This window comes from Nicotiana sylvestris, chromosome 3 (assembly GCF_000393655.2).
Source record: "Nicotiana sylvestris chromosome 3, ASM39365v2, whole genome shotgun sequence".
Taxonomy (NCBI): domain Eukaryota; kingdom Viridiplantae; phylum Streptophyta; class Magnoliopsida; order Solanales; family Solanaceae; genus Nicotiana; species Nicotiana sylvestris.
In genome coordinates, this window is record NC_091059.1 from 154,523,280 (window position 1) to 154,544,159 (window position 20,880).

The window sequence follows — 20,880 nt, forward strand, 5'->3', positions numbered from 1 at the left end:
CAGGACGTTGCTATAGAGAAGTCTTAACTGTATTAACACAATGGTCGAAATGTTAGTTTGGTATAAAGATATTGCGTAAAGTTCTAAATCTGAAAATTATAAATAGTAGGGTCAAACGTTTCAAAAACGTTAAAACACATAGAGAATGTCATGTAAATTAAATCAGAGAGTAGAACATTTTAGTTGAACTGTTTTTGCTTGTATTTGTATTCCTAATACGATAATCTTTTCCGTAAATGCTAATTCACGTGCAGTCCCAAGTAAGTGCTTTGTTCAAGCTCCATTAATCCAAATCTGGTTTTTGAGAAGGGGAAGGTTATCAGGTGTTTTTCTTCTCCTACTAGGAAAGAGTAAAATCATCTAGCCTAAGCTCTGGCAGATGAACTGCAATATATTCCCTCTGTGTGAGGTATAAAAGGATAACAAAATTGTTATTTCCCCTGAAATGACTCACATAAGGGAAAAAACTAAAGAAGAATACCAAAGAACAAGAGTGTGTGAAGTTTATTTAAGGAATATTGTGTGTAGCACAGAAGAAGTGAAGTTAAAACTAGAGTACCGGATTTTTGAGATCCTCAAGAAGAAATCCTATCAGAAGACAAAAGTAGTCAGTTGCTGAACTAAAATACAACACTTTCCAGAGCACTCGAGAATTATACAACTTACAGAACCTCTTGTAAATTCCATTGTTCAATTGCTATTCTAACTGTACGTCCAAACTTCAGCCTGCACTTACGACAAATATACAGTTGTGCTAGCTTCACATTTCTGCGCCTTCGGTTTGTCCTTGAGAGTTCTCTGACAAAATTGTTTTTCCCTTACTATCAGAAATTCCTAAAGCATCTGCTGATTTCTGAGTGTTTGGGTTCTCTAAAAGCTTGAGTTGGTTTTGCAGAACCTGATCATAAATACAATTTACACCAGCAAATGAGAATTAAGCTCTTCATGAGAGAATAAACAAAAGCATTACAGAAAATAGAGAGAAAAAAAAGTGCAGCCCGGTGCACTAAGCTCCCGTTATGCGCGGGGTCCGGGGAAGGGCCGGACCACAAGGTAAGAAAATAGAGAGAAAAGGTAAGAAAAAAACAAACATCCAAAATGAGAATCCAGTCCACTATAAAGCAGTCATGTGCATGATTCATATATCTTATCCATGATCCACCCATTAGCATTAAAATAAAATCTCCCGTCCCCTCAAGAAAAATGATAAGATAACAAATAAGCAAAGCTTGCCGTTGTCTTAAAATAGTAATAAAACCCCTGATTAACATTCCAATCCAGACTGTTAACGAACTCTACCTAGAGATCATTGTCCACAAACAAACTAATGAATCACAAATACCAAACAGGAGCCATGTGAGCTCTAAATTACTTACAGAACAAAGAAAGGAAATACTCAAGGAATAACAGTGTACAACTCCTCTCAGAAGGTCTAATAGATTATCAGATGTTCCTTAATCCAGAACTTAAACTCACGATATTCTCTTAAAGAAAATTATCTTACAGTTCGCTAAGATTAACAACGTTTTTTCCAGAATATTACTTGGAATAATTTACACAAACAAATGTGAGTAGAATTGACAAAGGAGCATAAGGTTATTTCAATAACTTTATCTCTCTAAACAAACATAGGTGAGTAGAATTGAAGAAAAGACCACACTTCAAGTTCCACGCATGTAAAATTGATTTGTGCATTGGAATTTACCTGCTCTTTTACAGAGCAATACCAAATGTATAATAGAGCCATAAAGAAAATGTTACCAATCAAGCAAAGAAACTTTAATACCTCAATTTGTTGCTGTAAAAGTATCTTATGGGCTTCAAGTTGAGCATTTGGAACACTAAGGTTGTTAGCACCAGGATACTGAAAAGGGAGGAAACCACATTGTGGATATTGAGCAAAGGGCATATTTGCTAACTGATGTTGCGGTGACTGTTCATTCGATGCCACTGTTGGACTATAGGACGGAGGAACTGGAGCATATCCAGGAGACCTGCAAGCAAGACACCATTGTTTCAATTTCCTTCCAACAAGTATGAAACTAACTAAAATACAGACTCCCTCTTCAACTGCCAAAACAGAAAGAAAGAAAACAAGAAGGGGGGTGCATTGTCAAAAAGTTGAACTTGAAGCAGCCACCTTCCACCTCATTCTGCATCAACCATTAGTTTCTATCGCAGAACATAGAACTACAAGTTGAAGGCAACCTCATTGACAGTCATGGATAGCTAAATGAGCAGCTATTAATAGAGGATCCATGACAAGCAAGTAATTTCTCGGAAACTGACCCAATTGAGTGAATCGGAAATGACCCACAATCAGACTAGTGATTACATCACAATCCCTGAAGGCATGCTAGTGCGAGACATTGTTTGCAAATTCACAATTTCATGCTCAATTCATCTCAAGCAGAACTATATTTGAATTTCCAAATACCAAGACGACACTTAAAATGGATCTATTTTAAATGTTTATTATTAGTATTATTATTATTTTTTTGATAGGTAACTGAAAGAATTTTATTGATGTAAAGAGGGGGCCAACTTTAAGAAAAAGTTGGATAGGAGCACATCTAAAAGGTAACTTTAGAGAGAGGGTAAAGAACTAAGAAACTCAGTCAATGCCTCCGACTCTAAAACATTTGACGAGGTTATGTTGCACCAAAAATTAAGCAAAAATATACATTTGTGCTTTAGATTAACTACATTGTCCTTTTTGTTATAAAAAACTCTAGCATTTCTCTCTCTCCATACGACCCACCAAACTACTGCTGGGATAGACTTCCAGATGTAACCCGACGCTTTATGCATATCCTGTTTGTGCCATGAGAGGAGAAAATCAACCGTGGTCCTAGGCATGTAAGAGGCACAAGTTATTGACGAGGTTAAATGTTTATTGGGGAGCATGTAAGAGGCACAAGTTAATTCTGTAATTTTGTAAAATCGGAACAGGAAAAAAGAAGCGCAGAGGTATAGATTCCAACTTCTGTACCAACTACCACGTAATATGCGAACAAAATTTTCTTTTTAAGAAAGATATTTATTTGAGAAGCAGAAGACATGAACTTCCAGTGGCAACGCAAGGACAAAGAGAAAAAGCAGGAGTTGACTTATCCATAGAATTTAAAAACAAAAACCAAAATAGATCTGCCCTGTGTAAAAGAGCAGTGCAGTAATAAAGTGCACAAGAGAGTGGACCCTTTACCAAGTGATAACAACTTTATGTTGTTAAACAAAGCATGTATAACAAAGATGAAACTCCCTCTTACTGGTGTCTAAAATGAAATCCTATCTTACCTGCTTGTAAAGTTCCTAAACTTACTTATCGCTAACTAGTAGGCTGAAAAGGGAATATAGACAGGTATACTTCAGCTTTTCACATCTGTAAGATGAGGAAAGGTCTAAAAATATGCAAAGCAAATAATCAATAATGTATCTACATAAAAGATAAGAAAATCAATACCACGCTAGATTTGGTACAGAAGGGTAAACAAAGGACTTCTGATAAACTGCTGCTGCTGCAGCAGCAGCTTGGAGTCTAGCCTGGTGTTGGCTAACATTATTATTTGCCACAGTATTTGCTTGCGAGCTCTGAGATGTGCTTGCACCACTTGATCCGGGGCCTGAGAGAGAATTAACAAAGGTTTAGTAAAATATATACAAGTGCCACATTCATTCATTTGTACAAAAAACATATATACATAAAAGTGTCCCATCTCTGGATTAGCTCTTCCAACATGACTGTCATCCTTAGGATACGAAAACTAGACATACAATCACTTCTCGAAAAAGAGAAAAAAAAACTAGACATACAATCCACAATCATAGTGTCAACAACAAAGTATAAACCTCGGGGAAAAAAAAATCAGAACCATCATCAAAAGTCAGAAGTCTGCCATTGGACGGCCTGCTATTAATGTGATTCACACTTCAGCACTTATGCTACAATTTGATGCTCGAAAACAGATTATTAGCAATGAATGGAAAGACTTAAACCTTGTTGAGCATCTGGTCGCGATCCTACCACATTCGTCCCATTTTCAGCTGGCACAACAAGGGCTCTGCAAGTAGGACAGGTGTGTTGACGCTCTAGCCATGAACGGAGGCAATGCACATGAAACAGATGCCCACAAATAAGTTTCTTAGCAGTGGTCATCTCCTCACGACATATGATGCAGGTAGCATCACTTCTGCATAAGCATAGAAGTAACCGATTACATTAGAAAGTTGGGAAGAAACCAAAAACATACAAATGCTATGAGTGATCAACTTACACATCGAGCTCTTCTGGTGTAGCATCTGGAAAACGGTCATTCATATTTGAAGTGATCTTCCGATAGCGTATGTAATCGGCAACTCGAATCTTGAAATTGCGGAATGTCTCATAAAGCTCCCGAATCAAATGCAGGGGAACGCCATAGTTCCTAGGAAGTAGACGAAAACAAATAAAATATAAATGCTAAGCAAGGAAAAGGAAACGAACATGAACAAGTAACATGAGAAAAATCAAGTGAGGTGTCTCATTGTACTAATAACAGGAGCGAAAGAAAAAAAAAGGCTTAATAAACAAGCCTGGGTCAAAAAATTGAAAGTAACATCAACATAAATAAAGAAGAATGAGCACTTCTAACAAAAGGCATACAGATCTGCAGAACAAGCAACAAGTATCACACACCAGCTTGACTATGTAACTATGTCTACCTGAGGAACCTTAGTAAGGTTTTGGAACATTGTGCTTCCCTATTTCTAAATGTCCCTCATAAAGAGGGAGAGGATCAAAAAGAACATGGTGAATTCTTTAACACCCCCCCCCCCCCAAAAAAAAAAAAAGAACATGGTGAACTGCTGGCAGGTGCAAGGTTTATTTCTTTACCAAAAAGAATGTCCCCAACCGTACATGAATCGATAATGTGTTTCAGAACCTATCATAAAAAGGAAAGCCTCCAGGGGAAAAAGAGAAATGATGTACTCAAGTGGGTTCATCTTAGTACAAGTTTACCAACAGAAAGTACCAAGCACATCGAAGAAATGAACATGCTTCACTGTCACCTATTTCATCATCACAAAATAATGATAACTTCCATTAGGGTGGCCAAAAAATTATGTATCCTAGGCACTCCTTCCAACACATAGGCAAAGACGGCCACAGAACGTGCAGAGAGATCTAACAGGGCCTATTGATCCAGAACTTGACTGAAGAAAATTTAAAAAGGAAAAAAAATGGTTTCAGGGAAACCTATAAGTGTGGCTCATTTGGTTCACAGCAACGACAACCAATTATATGAATGCTGTGTGCAGCCAAACTTATAGCTCTCAGTTCATTAATACTATAATCCCAAATTCTGTATATAAATCTTGTGTTGGTGAGACTAGGTATGATAAGATGAGAGCAGCTTTTTTGCAACAAAATTGGCAATTAATATCATCAATAAATTTCTAGATAAGGAAAATGGAATGGACTAATAAATGTTTCCTTACGGAAAAAAAAAGTGTAAGTAGTCAAATAAATGGATGGATGGAGCTTTCTACAAGAAACTATGGCTGCTCTTGATCACAATAGAAACTTATGTAAGAGAAGGATGAAATTTATTATATCCAGAAGAGATACACCTCTATATAATTACTCTTTTTTTGCTGTTGTTAGAAAAACCTCTAAACACTTTATGAGCAGAGAAATCAATAGCAAAATAGAAGTTAAATTCGACTTACATGAAAATCACCATGAAGAAGCACAAGTACAGAGACAAGTGGAGCAAGTCTCGGATAAGTTCTAAGTAGAAAGTATAGACAGGCTTCTTCTCCCATTGTCCTTCCATAAGCATGTCGCTTATGTAGAGGACATATTTTACAAAAGTTGAGACAGTTGTTGTCGCAAGTATCATATACCTGAATCATTACCCAAAAGAAGTTGCTCTTCATTAGGGAGAAGAACATAGGATGCAGGTAACATGATCAAACTGCAGTTAGGAAAAAGAATACGAGAAGTAATCAAGTTCAAGAACATATTTCCAACAACTAGAAATACTAATACTTAGTAACCACAGTCTTGAAGTTCCCTCATGAAGATACTCAACTTAACATCTGGAGAGTATATACTGAAAGCTACGATCCATAACTTAAGAACAATACGTGAATCAGCCATGCGTTAATAGAATTCATGGATATAACAATGTTAGTACATGCATGAAAAAACCAAAGGATTCTAACCAAACAGTGAATCATCATAAATCATAAAATATAAATTATAAAAAATCAATCCTAGCAAAGAGGATTGAAAATTGGGTGTACTAACATCTTTACCTGATTAAGATTTGTAACGTAGTTTACATGACATATGAGATAAGACTGCTATTCCAAGAGATTTGACATCATCCAGCCCTTACAATAGACAAATCAGGTCTCTAACAAACACGAGCTTTAACAATGTAATACTAATAAGTATACCGAAATCACGGCATTTTGCATCAGCTTAGAAGATAAGCAAAGTAGGAACTGCGTAAAAGAAAATAGCACTCTTAGATCCAAAGCCTACTGTCAACTTTGCTAACGCGCCAGCACCACACATAAACATGATACAATCCCATGCTCCAACCAAGTGATTTGTAAGGCATGAAACACGACTATGAGGCCCTCAATCTAATAAGACTACTGACGTCTCTTTTTTGTTTTTTGAAAAGGTAAGGTAGTAAGACCACTAACATCTCTCTTCTTCTCTTGGAATATCACTCGCAGTAGTAAAAACACCACAAGCTAGTAGTGGAACTCATGGAGCGCACATTAAGCAAAAAAGGGAGCAACAACAGTGAGTCAGAAGAGCTTCACTTACTCGAATGCAAAGAATAGAGAAACAGATGCCTGTCTTGTCTGTATCAAATAGCTGACAGAGTCGTACAAGAAGAGACTGTCTATGAGGAGGAGAAAGCCCAAGAAGGAGACTATGCGAACGTGGGACAACGTAGTAACAGTTGGAGTTGTTTCAATATACTCGACCCTCTTTTGAGCCAACCAGTGCAAGCCCTTGATAAGCAAGAGCGCAGTTACCATTGCAAGAAACATAACGGAAAAGTCTTGCCGGAAAATTGTGATGGCAAAAAGTATTTCCATTAGTTCCCTCCAAGACTGCTCATTCAGCCTCTCCACCTCAGCCTCTCGAAGGGAACCAAGGAAGATTTTCTTAGTCAGCTGCCACAAAATGCACATGAGGACAAGACCCATGTTAAGAAGAAGCACCAGACTGATCTTGGATGTTGATAAATAAACCATTGCTGGGTAAAATTGGCCTCTGCTACTAAAGGCATGATAAATAACGGCCAGTGTAGCTATTATGCTAAGCCCCGCATAAGTTTGTAACCTCATCATCTTCCCTAAATCCTGTCAATATCAAAAGCTTTAAATCGGATCAAATAAAAGAAGAAAATATATTTATCTCCATAAATTACAAGTGTTAAAAGGGATAGTTTTTGGTTTTAAAAGGGATATCACGTTAATTTACATTTACATCCTAGGTTATAAAAAAGGCCAAATATCAAAACTATGCATGTTTGTAGATCGATTCCACCAGATATTAGGATCCTAACCTAATGGGACAATAGAAACAATAAAATTACGAATTAGCGAACAGATTTCAGAAATTTTAGTTTGATTCTGAGATTTAAATTACCTCTAAAACCATAAGAAAAATATTTAAGTAAATTTTGTATGAAACTGACGCAAATAGAGAATAATAATGGATATAGAGGAATCGATTAGCTGACTTAAACCAGTTTGGGATAGATAGTAGTTGATTTGTTGATTGACTGAAGATAGAAACAGCAAATTAAGGGTTACGAAATGCGCTGAGTTCGCAGATATGCTTAGGAGAGCAATTTACCTATCAAAATTACTGTACTCTCGCGGCGATTCCTTAGCTATTCCTTGAAATCGTCTGTAAAAGCTTGGATATAAGTTTGAAGAAATTAAGTTTGATAGCCATGGGAGAAGGGGGATGAGGAGGAAGGAATTTGTTTTTTCGCGTCATCGAGGGAGACTTAGCCAATTGTTATTAGCCACGTGTGCATTCACAACGCACAACCTGACCCGATCCGGTAACCAAATCGGTTTTCAACTGAAAAAAATTCCTTGATACACCCTGTATTTCTGAAAAGAACATTTACATCCCTAACAATGGGAAATCGATTGCAGATGTGTCTTTGCATTAAAAATTAAACACTTACAACCCGTTTACTTTGTAAAAAAGATTTTAAAAAAATACTTCCAAAGATTAAGGAAAAGACCTTTGATTCAATAAAGAATCAAAAAACGATTAATTGACTTAGGAATAAGCCATTTTCTAAAATATCCATGCATCAATCTAGTATGCACAAACATGAATTATGTAAGAATTGAATGCCGACAAATAGGGAAATTAGATATTAAAAAAATTAGGTAACTGAAAAATGAATAAGGCAATTAAAAAGGTCTAAGAAATCCAAAGATCAAGTTTTTTTTGATAACTAACTTTTTATTAATCACCAGTAAACTTTACAAATTACCATAGCTAGCTAACACATCTACGCTATCATATTTACCTAATGCTCTGCTCTTCCTATATTTTAAAATCTAAATCTTTGAACTATATCAACTAATCTAGTAGGAGCTCGTACACAGCAAACACAAGCTACCTCTTTAGCTATCCTCTCCCATTCTTTACTTGTTTTCTCAAAAATCCTTTTGTTCCTCTATATCCATATACTATGTACTACTTTAGAATATATCATTTTGAATAGTTGAGCTTCCTTTGACTTGCCTTTAGCTCTCTTGATCACCTCATATACATGTTGTTCCCAGGTAGCTGCTACTATATTTTGGTTATGTGTCCAGTGCATTAGTTTTTGCATCACTGTTTTTGTATAGTCACACTCCACAAAGAGATGATCTCTTGTTTCCTCTTCTCTCTGACATAAGTTGCATTTGCTTTCTACCTGCATTCCCCATTTGCTCAATCTGTCAGCAGTAAGTAGTCTATTCTGCATTTCCAACCACACCGTGAACTTAGCTTTTGGCCTTGCAGCATTACCAAACATCAAACACTTCCATGGCGTTCTTGGTTGATCACCTAGTAGTTGAAGATATATATGTTTAATGTTTTTTTTTCCTGCAGATATATACATTGTTCTGTTCTAATAGATGTTTGGCTTCTATTATTTTCCTCACCATCCAACTTGCCTGTTGTGGAATTTTTACTTGCTCCATTTGTTTACCTTTTATATAGTATGCATGAATCCACCTTATCCACATTCTATCTTCTTTCTTTGCTAAATTCCAATACAGTTTAATTATAGCTGCCTTGTTCCAGATTTTCATGTTAATGAGGTTCCATCCTCTAGTGCTCTTAGGACAGCAAACTGTTTCCCAGCTGATTAGTGTTTTCTTTGTAATGACATTGTTTCTTGTCCAAAGATAACTTCTACAAAAACTCTCCACAACTTTCATCACCCTTGTTGGCAGTATGAACAATTGGGCCCAATAGGACTGGACTCCAAACAAAACACTGCTTATCAGTTGACTTCTTCATGCATATGACAGTTTTTTTGGTTGTCCATGAAGTGATCATTGCTACAATCGAGAGGCTGCCATTGTATCATTGTTAGCTTCCTTGTTGACAGTGGAACTCCCATATATTTGAAAGGTAATATCCCTCTTGTAAATCCCAGTGTTTGCAGCATCTGCTCTTGGACTTGTTGCCCCACCCCTCCAAAATAAATGGAGTTTTTACCTATATTTGCTTGTAATCCTGAGGCATCTGAGAATCGATTAAAACTTTACAGTACCTCAGTTACTGATTCAACATCTCCTCTAGAAAATATTAAAAGATCATTTGCAAAACATAAATGAGTTAGTTTTAACTTGGCACGTCTGGGATGGTAATAGTACTGCTTCCTCTCTGCCATTTCCTTTAAGATTCTACTTAGATACTCCATTGCAATTGCAAATAGAAATGGAGACATATGATCCTCTTGTCTAAGTCCCTTCTCAGCATTGAAAGGATCAGTTGGTTCTCCATTCACCATGATAGTATAGTTCACTGTTTTAACACATTTCATCACCCAAGCTATAAATCTTTATGGGAATCCTATCAACCTCATATTCTGTTCCAAATAGCTCCATTCTACTGATTATAAGCTTTTTGTATGTCTATTTTTATCATGCACCTTGGTGATATATGTTTCCTTGTGTATCCCTTTATTAGTTCATGAGCCAAAATAATATTATCTCCTATTTTCCTACCTGGGACAAAACCAGCTCGTGCTTCACATATAATCCCTCCAATTACCTTGTGCATTATTGCAGCCAAGATCTTTGAAATCAGTTTGTATATCACTGTGCAACATGCTATTGGTCTATATTTTTTTATTGTTGTTGGATTATCTACCTTGGGTATCAGTGTGATGATTGTACAGTTAATGGCTCTATATAATCTTCCTGTTGAGAAGAAGTCTTGTATTGTTGTAGTCACTTCACTGCTAATAATGTGCCATGCCCTTTTGAAAAACACAGCATTATATCCATCTATCCTTGGAGCCTTATCATCTCTTATTCCTTTTAACCCCTCAAACACTTCCTGTTTAGTAACTTCTTTACATAACATCAGCCTTTGTTCTTGAGTCAGCATTAGCCCTTTCTTCATTACTGTTCTATTTACTAATGTAAGTCTTTTTGTTGTTGTGCCCATTAGACTCTTATAGAATCTAATTATCTCCTCTTTAACCTCAGCTGGTTTATTGATTTTCTTCACATCCATAGCTATTAGTTCCTTTATTTGCTTTATATGCTTCATTTCTTTCATTACTACTGAGAAATACTTAGTGTTTGCATCTCCCAGCTATATCCATTTAGCCCTTGCCTTCTGTTTCATAATACTCTCTTCAATCATTGACCACTTTTCCAGTTTTTGTAATGCATTGCTCTCTTGTTCTTGCATAGTATCAGTATAATTATGTTGCATCTGACTCTGCACTCTTCTGATTTCGTTCCTTGCTTCTTCCATTTTCTGTTCAGCATTTCTGAATTCCCTATTGTTCAATATCTTCAGTCTAGTTCTTAGTGCTTTCAGTTTTCTCCATATTCCCCTCATGAGCCAAGGGTATTTCTGTTGCTCCCAAGTTTCTTCTACTATTTGATCAAAATTTATGTGATCTGCCCAAACATTGAAGAACCTAAATGGACTCTTAGTATTATTCTGCTCCTCTCCCATGTTAACAACATTGGTGCATGATCTGATATCCTTGGCAGCTCATATTCCACTACTATATTACCCTATTTCATCATCCATTCATAGTTTCCAAATGCCCTATCAATTCTAATTTGAATTCTGTCCTCCACTATTTGTTTATTGGTCCATGTATAGTAATCCCTTTTCTATATCACTTCATTTAGGTTAGTTGTCTGAATGCAATCAACAAAATTTTGAACATCAGCTTGTTGCACTGGATTACCTTGATCTCTATCTGCTGGACTCAGTATTGCATTAAAATTCTCCTATCACTAGCCAAGGCTTGGTAATACCTTGTGCTACTGTCTTCAGATCCTCTCATAACCCTCTCCTTTGTTCAATTGTATTGAAACCATATATGAAAGTCACCAAGCAGCTTATTTAATATGCACTTCCTGTAATTTTACAGTGCATCATTTGAGCAGTCTCCCTCATCTTAACTACCTGATAGTTATTTGTGTCCCATAGTACCCATATCCTCTCATTTCTAGCAGATGAATAGTTAGGCAAACTATTCCATCCCATTGCTATATTTCTAGTAATTATTTCAGCTTTATTTTCCTTGACCCTTGTTTCAACAATAGCAGATATTCCTACTTTTTTTGTTTTCAGGATTTTCTTCAATTATTTTTGCTTATATCTCTTATTCAATCCCCTTATATTCCACACTAACCAATTCATAATGATCTCTTTGCCTTACCTTCTATATCAGGAGGTACAGTGTGAGCACCATTTCCCTCTCTACTTAGTATTTGAAACTCATTCCTCAGTGGAACTGACCCAAGCACTGGAAAATTGATATCATTAAACTCTGGGCTTGTCCTCTCCAGCTTTTGATTTTTGTTCATAACCTTAGGTGAATATCTTCTTGCAATACTGACATATTCACCTTGATCACCCCTGAACTTTGCCCTACTTCCATTACCCTTGCAGTCTCCTGTTGTTGTTTGCTTAGATCTTGTTCTGGCATAGCTTCTTCTCCTTCTACTTGTTGTGTCTTTCCTTTCTCTTTAGTCACCCATTGATGTGTTGTTATCTTCTTAGGCTTTCTCTTTTCATTCATAGCTTCACTATATTGCTTATGTCCTCTCCATTCTTGCTTGCAGTCATGCCCAATGACCTGGCATGTTTCACAGAATTTAGGTTTCCAATCATAATTAATTGGCTGCAGGAAGGTCCTTCCATTTGAATCTTCAACAATTACTTCATCCTTCAGAGGTTTTGTCACATCCACCTCTATTAGCATCCTGGCATAGGATACTCTCAATTGTTTAGCAGTACACTCATCAGCATACATAGGCATGCATATTGAACTTGCTATTCTACTTAGTGAGTTCACACCCCAGCAATTCAGTGGAAGTTTTGAAAATCTAATCCATAAAGGAATTTCAGTGGGGAATTCTTTCTTAAAATCGAAATCAGTTGTCCATTGTTTAAGAATAATAGGCCTATTACTGATTGTGTATAGACCAACTAACAGAATTTCCTGCATATCCTCCATTATCTTAAACTTGATAATATAATACCCATCCTCATGCATATATAGATCTGGATCTGGAATTGTGTTCCAATTAACTTCTATATACATTTTCATTACATTGTATCCTGGCCACTCTCCCAATACATACACAATTAGAGCCCCTTTCCATTTTTTCGTTTCTCTATCAACCTCTTCCTTATCTAATTGAACAATAACTTGTCCATCCACCACTTGTGGTGGCATATAGGTTAGTTTCATACCATTTTCTGCTGCTCTATTCTTCGCAAATAAGCTCGCATGCTGATTTCTCTTCCGCCCTTGGCCCTTCCTTGTTCTCTTCAGCTAGTGTTACTGTTCCATTGGTTTGCGGTTGAATGTTGATCTCAATCACTTCAGTTGCTTTCCCACCTAAATCTCGGTATTTCAAAGTTGCATCTGGACTCGATTGGGACTCGTGGTTACCAGTTGAAGCTTCTACTTGTGACTTAGCTGTAGATCCTTTGTTTGCATGCGTTGTTCTAATCTCATCTTCCTCATCTTCCTTTGAATTTTCATTGTTTCCAGTTGTAATTCCGAAATTATCAATCGGTATCTTCCGTGGTCAGCCTCGCCCTCTTCCTTGGCTATCACCCCTGCCTCTCGCCCCTGCCATTGACACACCAGCATAGGTTAGACTAACTTACGCCGAGAACATTGAGAGAGTTTTTTGTAGTTGATTCCCAAAGATCAAGTTTGGAAATTGAGGGTGTGTTTGGTATGAAGTAAAACATTTTCCAAAAAATATGTTTCAATTTTCTCATGTTTGGTTGGCTTAAATATTTTAAAAAATATTTTTCTCCAATTGGAGAAAAATATTTTCTCTATCAAGAGAAGGGAAAACATTTTACAAAACTCCTTCGCAACCTTCCCCACTCTATATCCTCACCAACCCACCCCTTCCCTATTAAGAGAAGGGAAAACATTCCCCAACCCCACCCTAAATAAAAATATTATTAATAGTATTGTCTTTTCATGTTATAGATAGATTTTTTTTTTCATTTCAACAAATGAGTATATTTTTTCATGATATAATTTTTTTTTATTTTAACAAAAAAATACTTTCTTTCATGATGTATAAAAAGTATTTTCTTTCATTTCAACAAAAAAAAAGTATTTTCTATTCATGATGTAATTTTTTTTTCATTTCAACAAAATGAGTATTTTTTTTCATGATGTAGAAAACGTATTTTCTTTTATTTCAATAAAATGAGTACTTTATTTTCATGTTGTAGAAAGAGTACTTTCTTTTTCAACCAAAAAAAGAGTATTTTCTTTTTAGTTATGGAGCACAAATTTCAACGTTATTTTTGCCTAAAAAAGTAAAAGCAACACATTAGTTCCTTTGGGTTTATGTGAATTTTTAGAAGAATAATTAAATTCTTGAAGAAAATAGAGTCTTGAAAACATTGGGTACTTAGGTGGAGGGGGTAAAGAAACATGGGGACTTGGGGGAAGTGGGGGAGGAGGGTGAGAAGAGTAGCATAAAAATATTTTTCGAAAAAAATATTTTCTATCTCTAACCAAATACTAGAAAATATTTTTCGGAAAAAGTTTTTCATTCACCAACCAAACAACGAAAAATAAGTGATAAAACCACTCATTTCGATAAAAACATTTTTCATGAAAAATATTTTCGTTCATACCAAACACACCCTGAATCTCCAATTGCTAGTAACGACATACAAAGGAAAATATCCAACAATCATTCAAGTAAATACAAGATGAAATAGAGTTCAAGACAAGAAGACACAAAATGACTTAAAAACAAAAAATATGTATCCTATTTTATCGTATCCAAAATATTGTGAGAGTTGCAAATTACACCTATTATAATATGTTCGACAAAAATAGTCTATTCATGCTACTAAAAATAAACCATATGCTAGAAAAAATAGAAGTCATAATAATTCTTATCGTGCTAGATAAAGACCTTGTTTTTTAAGTGAGAGAAATATTTTGCAGAATTTGTTGGTGGTGAGCAAGTAGATAAATATTTGAGTATAAGTTATTTGTGGTGATAAAAAATAAACTACATATTAATGGGTGCATGCCAAAAATAATTTTTGGTCTACTGAACCCTCGAACAAAGGGAGACTATGCACATGCTTAACTGAATCATTTTGGATATGCGCTGAAGTTACAAAAACAAGAGCTTGAATACCAGTTATATATAATTCAAGGAGCATAACAGGTATAAGAATTACTAAAGGTACTAAAGAAACAATAACAACAACTACTAATTCATCAGCTAAGATATTCCCGAAAAGTCAAAAACTAAGTGATAAAGGTTTCGTGAAATCTTCGAAGATGTTATCGGGTAAAAGGATTGGGGTTCGTTGAATATATTTTCTGAAATAACCTAATTTTTTAGTCACGTGACATTATACTATTTTTTGCATTTATAAGTTGTTTTCTACTTCTCATGCTTATTTTATAAAAGAATGATCTCCTATCGCAACTCTACAAAATACTTCCATCATTTAAAATTAAGATTTTTCAGAAAAAAGAAAAGAAAATTTAAGTTTATCCTAATCAAACGAACTTCAAATAAAGAAATACAAAAATAGATAGTAATTTCAATATAATTATGTATAATTTTTATCTTATATTTTTGTAGGAGTTTGATTGTTAGCCTGAAAATGACAACTTTCAGGATAAAAAATGCAATTAACATCTCTCTTGTGTATTTTTATCAAATTAGATGTCATTAGACACGTTTGTTTTAATAGAGCGAGAAGGTATTTGTTAATATTTACAAGACACAAATGGATGCAAATTGACACCCTTTAGCATATGTCCTTTTTTTTTATTTGAAAAGAAAATAATACAACAAATGAAACTAGCTAGAAATCAAGAAAGGAATGTAACCAATGTCTCTCTCAACTAGCGAATAAATTCTATGAGGCATAAGCGTATACCATTTAAAATGAGATTCCTGAATAAAAGTTAGAATTGGCTAAACTGTCCGTTATTGAAATAACATCCTTGTAGATATAAGCATAGAGACCATCCAGTTCCTAACAAAGAGATAAAAAATATGGTTGAAAACATCACTATTCTGATGAGACACTGACTTTCCAAACCATAATACATGAATTATACTAGAATTATTAATTTGCAAGGCTTCTCGACGCCATATTAATGACATAGAAATTAATATCAAAATTAAATTCGCACTTTGTAGTTTTTAACCTTCATACTGTGAGAAAAAATTAAACAAAGATACCTTGCATTTTGGAGTAGATTAGAAGTGATCTATTAAGTATACTCTTGAATAATTTTGGTTCTCTACGTTGGCCGAAAGTGAACACTTTTGGTCCCCCCCCCTCCCATAGACATAAAATTTATTGGGTCTAATCCATTCAAAATTTGGATTAAATTCATTTGGATTAAATTTTTAGTTTGGACTTTATAAATTAAAATTAGTCCATTTTATTATTTTCAAGCCCAAGGTCCATTTTATCTTAAGGCTCAGATTCATGCCATGTGTCAAGTGACATGACATGTCCAGTCAAAACCAAAGCTAACGAGATGATGCCACTTGTTAAATGATGTGGCAATTCCAGTCCAAAACAATTACCAATCAAGAATTGCCAAGTGTCTAAAATGATATTGTAGACAATAACTTTACGTCAAGAAAATAATCTAGACCGAAAAATATCGCAACAATCGTAGTATTTTATTTCAAATAGTTGAGCATTACAATCTCTATGAATCCTCTGAATCTTCTTTCCAATAGTAAATAATTCAAGGGTTTTTGAGCTTGATCTTAAATATGTAGTTGTTGCCACGAACGATGATCTTGTTCTTGAGCTTGAGCTTGATTGCTTGAACTTGACCTTGATTTGTTCTTCGTCCTTGAGCTTGAACTTGATTTGTTCTTCGTTCTTGAGCTTGAAGTTGATTGCTTGAAGCTTAAAACTTGTGGAAGAATTTACAGTGTTTGATCCACGAGCTCTTTCTTGCTTCTTGTTATAACTTTTGGTGTCTTTTCTAAGTTATGAAGACCCTTATTTATAGTTGTGGAAGGGAGGAGTTGTGATAAGAACAAACTTTTTCCGACCAATCAAATTGAAGTGTGACATGGAGCATTTGATTGGCTAGAGCATGTCACTTGCACACATGGCGTGATTTCATTAGCCTTTTAATGTGACTTGGCATGCCTTGTCATTTTGACACGTGACATGGTCCTATTGGCTCTTCCATTTGACGTGGTGTGCCACGTCATTTCATGTGTGGCACTAAATTGGGCCTCTAGGAAGACGATATCTTGGGCCTAATAAAATAGGCTCATCATTTGTAGCCCAATTAAGTGGGCTAGCCCAATGGATTCAGACTTAATTATTTAATGCATATATATTAGACTTATATAATTAATCCAATTATATTAGCCCAATAAATTTATTTGAACTAATATATCTTGAATTTAAAATATAATCCAAATTATTTTACGGATTTAATTCTAATAAAATTTATATGCCTACAAATGCCCCGCTTCGAGATTTGGTGGGATGTAAATGTATTGAACTCCAACAACAAGGCTTGAAGTTACACGTAAAGCAACAGGACTTAATACACTTAAGAATCTTTCATTCTTTTTTGAAAGACTTACGTGCCTCCCTAAGTTGATGAGGTACTAGTGTCAAGCTTCGAGGAACTTTGGAAATTGGTGGCAGGGATCATTATACTACTAAGGCCTTGTCTTAGTTCATGTAGATCTCCTCTGTAATAACTTAGTCAGGAGATAAGAGATCAAAGCATTTTTCACCAGCAAGGAGTAGCAGATATTATAACATTCCAGTCCCGCTATTTGTTTTTTTTCTTCTGGATGAACTAAGACAAGCTTGTACATGAGTTAATCCTCCTTGCAGTTGCTAAACTTCTCTTGTATTTATCTGATTAATCTAAATCCAACTAATTAATCTTAACACTACAAAAGAAAGAAAGAAAAAGAAATTGAAATTATTACACCATTGTAGTGAAAATTGTTGACAGCCTCTCTATCCTATCGGTTAGAGGTAAGGTCTGGGTACATACTACCCTCCTCAAACACCACTTGTGGGACTACACTGGGTCGTTGTTGTTGTTGTAGTGAAAATTGTTGCCAAGGCCAAAGTAGACTAGGCATGTGCCACGTGAGTTTGGTAAGCTGGTGCAAACTATAATCCTGTTATTTCAACTGAGGAGGCAGGAGTTGCATAGGAAAGAAATAAAGAAATCCGATTCCCACAATGACTCTATGTCATCCACTTTAAATCCTATTTGGAATAGGAAAATTTTGACCGCTTCACCGTAAATACTTTCTACCCCACATCGAGATAATTCCTCCAAACAGTCAACCTTTGATTATTGTATCTAGCACCATCGTCTTCAATTGTTAACATCAAGACGCATTCTTTGTTTCTTTTGTAGTGTTAACTCTCAAGTCCGATTGACGAAGACCGGAGAGGTAACACACTTCTTTTTATTGTCTGTAATTTTCGGGTGCCTTCTTTTCCCCCCTTTTCCTTTTTTTTTTCTTCCATTATTTTTAGGTCAAACGGGAAGGATATGTTCTTGTTTAACGAGATGATCCATGATGAAGACAATCTTAGGGTGTGAGGGGATGAGTATTTATCCCCGCCCAAATATTAGAGAGATTACTCTCATGGTCCAATTATCGGAGAGATTACTCTCAATGTGGCTCGACTACCGAAGAGATTACTCTCAATGTGGCCCGACTACTGGAGAGATTACTTTCAATGTGGCTCGACTACCGGAGAGATTACTCTCAAAATGACCCGACTATCGGAGAGATTACTCTCAATATGGCTCGACTATTGGAGAGATTACTCTAATGTGGCTCGACTACTGGAGAGATTACTCTCAAAATGACCCGACTATCGGAGAGATTACTCTCAATATGGCTCGATACCGGAGAGATTACTCTAATGTGGCTCGACTACCGAAGAGATTACTCTCAAAATAACCCGACTATCGGAGAAATTACTTTAATATGGCTCGACTACCGACTGAGGACATGACCCTTGATAGGGAATTATGGAGGTCGAGCATTAAGGTTGTAGGTTAGGGGAGAGTGTGAATATTTCTACAGCACAATAGAGGGAGACTATCTAGTTAGGAGTTAGACTAGGAATGTCATTGGTCGTCTATTGATGCAGGGCTTTACCTTCTAGTTGTACTATACCAGCCATCTATTTCGTATTTCGTATTTCGTATCCTGTATTTCATATTTCATATCTCTTATATATTGTTGTTATTTTTATTACGCATTTTTATGGTACTAATATATCATCTTCTATTGCTTTTTTGAGCCGAGGGTCTCGTGGAAACAGCCTTTCTACCCTTCGGGGTAGGGGTAAGGTCTGCGTACATATTACCCTCCCCAGACCCCACTTGTGGGATTATACTGGGTCGTTGTTGTTGTTGTTGTTGGCTCGACTACCGGAGAGATTACTCTCAAATGACCCGACTATCAGAAAGAGTACTCTCAATGTAAATTATAGTTCCTTTTAAGGACAAACCTACGAAGAGGCCAACTTAAGGTATAAAGGGACTTATATGTCCACCTTAAGATTGGAAAGTTATAAAGCTTCAACTCGAAGACGACATCGACTTGATGACATTGGAAAGTTATAAAGCTTCAACTCGAGGACGACATCAACTTGACGACATCGACTTGAATACTTAGAAAACTTTGAAGATTTGGCGGACTTCAACTCGAAGAGTGGTTGACTTTTAAAATTCAACTTGGAAGATTTGGCGGACTTAGCAGACTTCAACTTGAAGATTTGGAAGGCTTAGACAATTTAACTTTAATACCGGCGAATTTGAAGAGTGAAACTTGAAAACCGACGAACTTGAAGACTTCAATTTAGAGACTTGGAGGGCTTAAATATTTCAACTTGTGAAGACTTCACTTGAAGACCGATAGACTTGAAGACTTCAACTTGGAGACTTCGAGGGCTTAAATATTTTCGCTTCTCTTTTGCTTTACATTGTCCGACTTTTATCTTAGTCGCATAATTTTCAGCTTTACGCGCTTATAACAAAAGATTCACATCTTGTCGTGGGAGAGTCCAAATAATGAACCATTTGATTTCTAGAAAAGTAGACTTTAATATCTAAAACATATCCAAAACTTAGAATTAAACACCTTCAGAATCGCCCCAGATAATATTTTTGAAACCAACTTTAGATTCCACCACGTGGAAAATTCAAAAATATCATATCTTAGTGTAGAAAAGTCAAAATCATGAACCGTTTGATTTTTTAAAAACTTAACTTGCAAATATATAACATATCCAAAATGCAAGATTTAATGCATTAAGGATAGTTCCATATAATAGCTCGAAATCAATATTAAATTCTGACGCAGCAGCGATTTCATATTGGCACGACTTCGCTAAAACTTTTGTATCTTGATGTAGAAAGGTCAAAATCATGAACCGTTTGATGTATTGGAAACTTAAATTCCAAATATATAACATATCCAAAATGCATAATTTAATGCTTTAAGGATAGTTTCAGATAATATTTCGAAGTCAATACTAATTTCTGACACACCGACAATTTCAGATTTACGCAACTTTACCAAAAGTTTTGTATTTTGATGTAGGAATGTTGAAATCACGAACCGCTTGATTTCTTAGAAACTAAACTTCAAAATCTAAAACATATCCAAAATTTAAAATTTAATACCTTAAGGATAGTTTCAGATGAAAGTTCGAAGTCGACTTTGGTTTCTAATATGTCGACAATCCCATATCAGCGCGACTTCACCAAAAGTTTTGTATTTTGATATGGAAGCCTAGAGATCGCAAGACTTTTTTAATTTCCAAAAATTGAAATTCAAGAGCTTCATTCTCACCAAATATCTTGGGTTCAAGTCTCACCGAATTTGAAATGTCGTGAAGGCTCACCAAAAAAACTTGAAGGTTTGGCAAACATGAAGGCATAGTGAATCCCCGACTTCAATGCAAATGCTTGGAAACTTCCTAAAAGATATTAGTCATTTTATTGAAGAAACCAATTTACCATATTGGCTTACCCCCTTTAAATCTAATGGGATCCAAAGTTTAACAGAAGAATGGTATCTCAGCTCGATTTT

The 20,880-nt window shown here is 35.7% G+C and overlaps 2 protein-coding genes across 3 annotated transcripts; both read right to left on the reverse strand.

Annotated features, from left to right (window-relative positions):
• Positions 1-478: 478 nt before the first annotated feature.
• LOC104214863 (ERAD-associated E3 ubiquitin-protein ligase HRD1B-like) lies at positions 479-8,003 on the reverse strand. Of its 2 annotated transcripts, none has more exons than XM_009764586.2 (8): positions 7,871-8,003; positions 6,827-7,371; positions 5,710-5,886; positions 4,275-4,424; positions 3,997-4,190; positions 3,464-3,623; positions 1,787-1,994; positions 479-898 (listed from the first exon to the last, which is right to left on the reverse strand). In XM_009764586.2, exons 2-8 carry the CDS (start codon positions 7,357-7,359, stop codon positions 761-763), a joined length of 1,560 nt encoding a protein of 519 aa, XP_009762888.1. In that variant the 5' UTR covers positions 7,360-7,371; positions 7,871-8,003; the 3' UTR covers positions 479-760. The 2 variants fall into 2 exon arrangements, with proteins under 2 accessions (XP_009762888.1, XP_070027198.1); XM_070171097.1 differs by having other exon boundaries at positions 6,827-7,387; positions 7,871-7,937.
• Positions 8,004-12,095: 4,092 nt separating this feature from the next.
• LOC104214865 (uncharacterized) lies at positions 12,096-12,974 on the reverse strand. The gene has a single exon (XM_009764587.1). It carries the CDS (start codon positions 12,972-12,974, stop codon positions 12,096-12,098), a length of 879 nt encoding a protein of 292 aa, XP_009762889.1.
• Between the last annotated feature and the right edge of the window lie 7,906 nt (positions 12,975-20,880).